This window comes from Arachis ipaensis, chromosome B02, assembly GCF_000816755.2.
Source record: "Arachis ipaensis cultivar K30076 chromosome B02, Araip1.1, whole genome shotgun sequence".
Classification (NCBI taxonomy): domain Eukaryota; kingdom Viridiplantae; phylum Streptophyta; class Magnoliopsida; order Fabales; family Fabaceae; genus Arachis; species Arachis ipaensis.
In genome coordinates this window covers 96,750,195-96,757,598 of record NC_029786.2, presented here as the reverse complement: position 1 = coordinate 96,757,598, position 7,404 = coordinate 96,750,195, and the positions used below count along the sequence as shown (strand labels likewise).

General features: G+C 36.3%; 1 protein-coding gene across 1 annotated transcript in view; it reads left to right on the top strand.

Moving 5' to 3' along the window:
* The window catches only part of LOC107625853 (non-specific lipid-transfer protein 1), a gene marked incomplete at its 5' end in the record, with an annotated part of 49,824 nt that continues 49,111 nt past the window's right edge, over positions 6,692 to 7,404 (top strand). The window contains 1 exon segment of the mRNA XM_021116248.1: positions 6,692 to 7,119. Within this exon segment, the coding sequence (XP_020971907.1) occupies positions 6,776 to 7,119 (344 nt within the window).

Here is a 7,404-nt window from a genome sequence, read left to right as displayed (position 1 = left end):
TTTTTTTTTTTTTTTATTAGAGAATTAAAATTAAAAAATATATATTTAATATATATTTAAAATCAAATTAAAAAATTTTTAAAATAAAATTAAAATAAAATAACACATTTATAAAAATTAAAAAAATTATAAAATAAATTAAGGTAGGGATCTAAATGGCATATGTGTTTTATAATCAACAATTGAATTAATAATCACTATGTGACTGCCCCACCGGTTAAATTTGACATCACTAACGAACACACTGTTGAAGATAAAGGATGGAAATATGTTACATGACCCAACATGTCCACATGCATTTTCTGAGGTTTTACTATTGTACACAAAAACTGTAGTAGAAAAGTAGCTAGAAATAAGAAATGGTACAGATACTATTTCATGAAATCACATGGTGTTATTAAATTTAAATAAATATATGTATGTACGTGGCAATTATATTTGCAAAACATGACAGCATTTATTTGGAGATCTACCGAGTCTGAACTTCAAACAAGGTAGGACCTATGCGTAGGACCATTACTTGACGTGAACCCTCTGCACCACCACTGCACCATGCATGACGTACAAAGGGTGAAACTTGAAAGTGAAGTGACCCTTAGCCTTTTGTTTTTTCGCTTTGTTACGGATTTTCAATTTGATAATCTAAGAATTAATTTATTGGGAATTAGAATTTTATTTAAAATTTATTATTAGTCAATAAATTTGATATTTGATGCAAGTGTTGCGTTGGCGTTTCTTGATCGTAATCCAAATAATTTCACATAATTTTTTTCGGGTAAAAAATACAAATAAATCAAGAGAAACTTGTTACATGAATAAGTCAAATGAAAAAGAGATCCACCAATCAGTCAAATCCTATTTATATACAATTCGAACCTAATTGGTTCGAACCCTATTTACCCATAATTCGAACCTAATAGGTTCGAACTTCAATTTTATAATTCGAACCTAATTGGTTCGAATTACTACCGATTTTGTCCCTTAAGTAATTCGAACCTAATTGGTTCGAACTACGTTCAATGCAATTTGAAACTAGATGGTTCGAATTAGTAAGGAACGAAGCTGCATATGTTACGTGCATGGGATCGGAATTTATGAATACGTTTTGTTTAGGTAGTATTAAACGAAATGTATGCTGAACACGCATGAGAATAAATTAGTGTACGAGTTACATTATGAAGACATGATGCGGCAATTAAATAACATCAAAATGCAAAGTACAAATGTTTTCTCTCTAACACAGACATACATCTAAAGGTGGATACAAAGTAACACTGGTAACAAAATACATAGACGAACATGGGTAACATACAACTAGGCACATAAATCATCTAAAAAGATGCGACCCCGTGAACCAACGACGTGGAACCTGTGTCCTCTGACCTCTCCGGATAAACGGCTCCTGATCCTCAATCTCCTCGTCCTCGTCCTCGTCCTGCGGGGCTGGCTGTGCAGGCGTCCTAGGCTGGACATGTACCGCTCGGGATGAGGACGGCCCGGCAACTGAATGTGACCCAGCAGTATGTGCCGACGCTGGGGTACCACCCAAAGCGAAATACTCAGGAGGAGGAACGGAGGGCGGCTCATTCAGATCGACATCTAACGATGCTTGTGTCCTCGTCGTCTGACTCCGCCCAGGGACAACCTCATCATCATGCATGATGGCATTGATGTCATCAAAGAAGGGGGATCCAAGATCCCCGTCAAACCCAACACCGGCAAGTAGGTCTGAAAACGTGCTGCCTGGACTCACCCATGGCCTACTCTCCTGAGGTGTGGGGTCGTAAGGTGGAACTCCAACTAAGTAATCTCCCAGCGGCACCTCCCCAAGTCCAGCCTCAGCATGGGGAGCAGGATCTCTGGTGGCGTACCCCTGTCCACCAAGGCCACCAGCCTCACGACCGTCCTGGCCCTCGACGGGTGCCCTCCGTCTGCCTCCACGCCCTCGTCCTCGATGACCACCCCTACCTGCCTCATCAGCCTCGTCGATAGCCCGCTCCAGCCACCTCCACTCACGCTGGCTCCGTCGTGTCCCGACACGAGCTCTCCTCTCAACCCGACGCCTATCAGGGACGTCGTCGACTCGATCCATGTCAAGAACTCGACCAGGACCTCTCTGTGACGCCTCGACAGGAATAGGAATGCCCCTCGGATCCCCCAGATGAATATCGGGTGACAAGTACCTCTTCCCATGCTGGCTCCACCAGTCTAGATAGGCGTGCGAAGGTCCAGGATCGGCAACAACATCGAACCGGAGGACGTGGTCCGCACGGGTCTCCCAATGAATATGCCAATCCGGTAAGGCGGACGGGAACCAACGATCACCGCCTCTCCCGTCCTTCGACATCAGAAAGTCGATGTTCAGGGCGGGACGCGGGAGGGGTTGCACACCACCGAACTGCGGTAGCACCCTGTCAACCTGATGCCACTCTACGACGGCAAAGTATATCAGTGACGTGACAGAACGCCACATTGCCATGTGTCGAGGCTCCAACACCTCCGGATGCACAACCTGAAGTACCTCGGGAGAGCTATAAGGCATCTAGATAAACTGCACAAATAAATACCGATGTTGTCACGCCAACTGGCTATACAGAAACATTCGATGTCTACTTATTTAAATAAAAGTAACAGGAAGAACACTGCACAAATAAATAACGCTCATCGAGTGGCATGCCTTGTTGCCGCCGCATGCTCCTGATGCATCGCTGTAGCTGCGCATTAAATGGACCGCATTATTAAACCACGTACAATAAACCACTTACCCTAAACCACCAACTAAACCGCATGCAAAACCACTAAATTAAACCATTTGCAATACCACTACAACAAACCACTAACAAAATCACCTAACATAAACCACTTACATAAACTATTCACAGAAGCGCATATAAAACCACTTACAAAAACCCACTTACCAAAAACCGCCCCCAAAACCGCATGCAATAACCTCTAAGCTAAACTATTTGCAATGCCACCCCGATAAACCACTCACATATAGAACCGCTAAAACCACATGCAAAACCACTAACTCAAATAAACCGTGTGCAGAAACTTTTCTATGTACTAACCTCGTCGTTGATGACCCCGGCTATATGAGCAACCCCATCCAACCGGTACAGCCTTGCAGGATCGTCCCCCATCAGCTGAGTCTTCGGTTCTACTATTTCTCAGATCGAATCTGGGTCGTTTTCTCTGGGATTTGGTGGGGTATGAAAAAGGATAAGTGATTCGAATCTGCTTGATTCGAACTCCTTATATAGCACAATCACTCATAATTCAAACCAATTAGGTTCGAATTATTTGATGCACGTAATTGAACGTAATTCGAACCAATTAGGTTCGAATTATAAAGTTGAAGTTCGAACCTATTAGGTTCGAATTATGGGTAAATAGGGTTCGAACCAATTAGGTTCGAATTGTATATAAATAGGGTTTGGCTGATTCGTGGATCTCTTTTTCGTTTGGCTTATTCATGTAACAAATTTCCCCCATTGGTTTATCTGTGATTTTTACCCTTTTTTTTTCTTTATTTAGAGACATTGAGATAAGAAATATTCAACTCTTCTATACCTTTTACGTAAAATTTTAATATCATGAGATTTTTTTTATTTTAATATGAAAGAGGAAAGTGAGTTTTACGTTAATGTTACAAAAAATATAATTTTACAGTGTTATGGAAACGCTGTTCTGGGCAAACACAATATGCAGAATACGTATTGTACTGATAATATGCAAACTGTGTATTTACAATACGCAGACCGCGTATTATAATTTAATATTAAAATAATACAATACGTAGTCTGTGTATTGTTTTTATAAATTAAAAATAAATTGATTTGGCAATTCGCACTCTGCGAATTCTATACCCCCAAAATTTTGTAAAACACCATAACTTCTAATATTAAAGGATTACACCAATTTTTATCCCATATCCAAAAAAATTAACCCATATCATGAACCAATGCAATTTTCTAAATCTTTAAGTTATTAAACAAGATATATCAATGATTTTACGGCTCAATTTTTTAGTTATGGAACCCGTTAGTGTGCTTTCTCCGGATATGGAAATAGTGAGAAATAGACAAGAAGGTGGGGCAGCTTTATGTCATTTTTAGGTGAAAGAACTTGGAGGGTCCGAGTTCTTTGTTAAGCAAAAATAAACAAACAAGTCTGAGGGTACGACTTGTTGATGGCTGGAATTTGAATTTTAACAATGCAAAACGGACCGTGCGTTTTGTATATATATATTTTTTATCAAGCTGAAAATGAAATCGTAGGGTCCGAGTTCCCTTTTTTAAATATTAATTTGAATCTGCCAATAGTAAATGGTAGGTCCGATTTAGGTTTATTGAAAATATCAGATTCCGTGTTCTTCTTCAAGCTTGCTCGTCTTCTTCCTCTGGTTCTCTGCATTTGTATTTTTCTCCTTCATGGTATGTAACCCAAAAATTTGTTAGTATGATTTCTGTTATTATTTAGTAGAGTAAGAAAAATGGATAATAGAGTACTTTTGAAAATGTATTATTTTAAATGATAGAGTACAAAAATAATACACATTTCTATTCAGCTTCTAACAATAACAACAATAATAATAAACTTTCTAACAATAATAATTTTAATTATAAAATATTAAAAAAATTAAAAAAAACCTATATCTGATAAAAATGATAATAATTCCTAAATTCAATTTCTAACCACAACAATAATAATTAGCCACCTAACAATAATAATTATAATTACGAAATATAAATTTTTTTTTAAAAAATTTAAACGGAGAAAGGAAGAAGAAGAAGGTGGGAGCGAAGTTGAAAGTGAAATCTGAAAGTGATTGTAACCGGATAATGAGAATGGATTGCATGAGTCTTTGTTTAGTTTCAGGGCACCGTTAGGAGAGAAGCTGCTGCGATGCGTGTCCAGACTGCATCAAATCGGACCGTACGTTTAGTAATGGAAACTCGCAGGATCCGAATTGTGGTTTTACTGACACCACAAAATTGTGAAATACCTCTCTCTCCCATATCAGAGTCCAACACCACTCATAAATCCATATGCAAATTAAATAGCGTGATTTTACATCAAATGTCATAAAAATTTAATCAAGATGGAACATGATGGGAAAATAATTCACCCAACTCCATCTGTCATTCAAAGATGGGAACAGCGAGCTCGTGACTATTACTGTCTTTATTACGAAAAGATAGCAGTAAAATTTAGTTCACAAATACTATCTAAATAATTAATGTGTTCAATTATTTAGTCCACAATTAAATTAGTTTTTCATATAAAATATATTTTAAAATATAAAATATAAAATATAAATAAAAAATATATAAAATAATATATAATAACTGATTTAATAATTAATTTTTAATTTTTTTATATACGTAATATTTATATTTGAATTAGTTATTATTCACGTAATCACATTGTATTTAATTTGTATTCCTTTTACTCCAAACCAGTGATAGTTAGGTTTTAGGTAACCGTTTTTTTTTAGTGAGTAGTGACTATCCAGTAGCTAACTAGTAAAAACTAGTGAGTCTATTGCTCACGTCGGTGAGGGGAAAAAAAACCAATAATAGCATTGATCTGATCTCTTGCAACTTCAATTCAAGAAATATATGCTATTAATTTCTTTTTTTTTTCCTTTTCTGTACATATATATCCATATATATTATCTGACTTCACACTTCGCATTATGTCAAACACTCAAACTTGACTTAGAAAATTTTAAATAAAAAAAAATACCCATAATATAAAACAAACGATGGTATTGTCGATCAAATAAAGCTTCTGATAATGAAACTACATGTCGTCCATTTTAAATTAATTAGATACTGGTACTATTTTGAAGCAACTTACAATTAATCAGACTAAATTTTCCATATATAGCAAACCAATCTCAATACTAAAAAGTAGCCTATATATGATATATTACATATCAAACTCATCAGATAATTTTCTATATTACAAATCTGATCAGATAAAAATAAAGTCTGATCCAATTTGACCTATTTATTATTTGTACTTACAAATAATAAAAATATTCAGTTCGTTTGGGAAAAAAACATAATGCATTTTTCAAACTACTTTTTTGTGTGTGTAGATCTGATCTTTAAAGATGTCTACAGATCAAGAGAAAATTTACATAATAATGGTTATTTTAAAAGATTAAGTATACTTCATATATAATGCTAGGGGCCAGTAATTTTGTGATTTGTAGCCATCAAATAGCTATCAATAATGGTTTTAATGGTGTGAGATGGATGTGAAGTTTCATCTAATGGCTCACTTTTCTTTACTGATTACATGCTGGCCAGAATTTAACAAAGTTGCTGTCTTCCTAGACTTTTCCATATTTTATATGTCTTTTTGAATTTGTATTTTTTTTACACTTAATTATGAGTATGGTTCAATCAGTAATAATTTATCTAATTTTATTATAAAATTATTTATGTAAAAAATTTAAACTAATTAATAAACAATTATATATTTAACAAATTTAATAGATGACCATAATGAACGGCTAATATGAAGCCAGGTGCTGAAAGATAAGACCATGTACGAAAGAAAGCATTGAATTGAGCACAACCACCACCACATTCATTTACATGCCTTATCTTTCACATTTAAAACCCCCACTCCAAAACCTTCTATATAAACCCTACACTTTGCACCACTAGCATTCACCCAAGTGCAACCAACCAATCACCCTCAATAAAAAACACTTGTTTTCTTTTCATTCTCTATCAAGTCTCAATCACTCATCATCATGGCCAGCATTAGGGTTACATGCGTTGTTCTTATGGTGTGCATGGCATTGTTGAGTGCACCGATGGTCCACGGTGCCATCTCATGTGGCACCGTGACCGTTTCCTTGGCACCTTGCCTCGCATACCTGCAGCGCGGGGGAGCCCCGCCACTGGCATGTTGCCAAGGGGTCAAGAATGTCCTTGCCGGTGCCAGGACTCCCGCCGACCGCAAGACCGTGTGCACTTGCCTTAAAACATCGGCCGGTCAAGTCCCCGGCATTAATCTTGCCAATGCTGGCTCACTCCCTTCCAAATGTGGTGTTAACATCCCATACAAGATTAGCCCCTCCACCAACTGCAATACGTACGTATAATTAGTCACTAATTAATTATCATTAATATTTTAAAAAAAAATTTAGAGTGAGCAACTTTTTCAAATTCTGGCCAGCATGTAACTAACCAACAAAAAAAAATGAACAATTGGATAAAATCTCACACCATTAAAATCATCATTGATGACTACAAATTATAAAAGTTACTGATCCTCTAGCACTCCTCCTTTTTTAATAATATAAAATTATATTTAATAGTGTCAAATTATTCGCTTTTTTACTTAATTAAGTGTTAGTCAGATTTTAATAAACCTTAA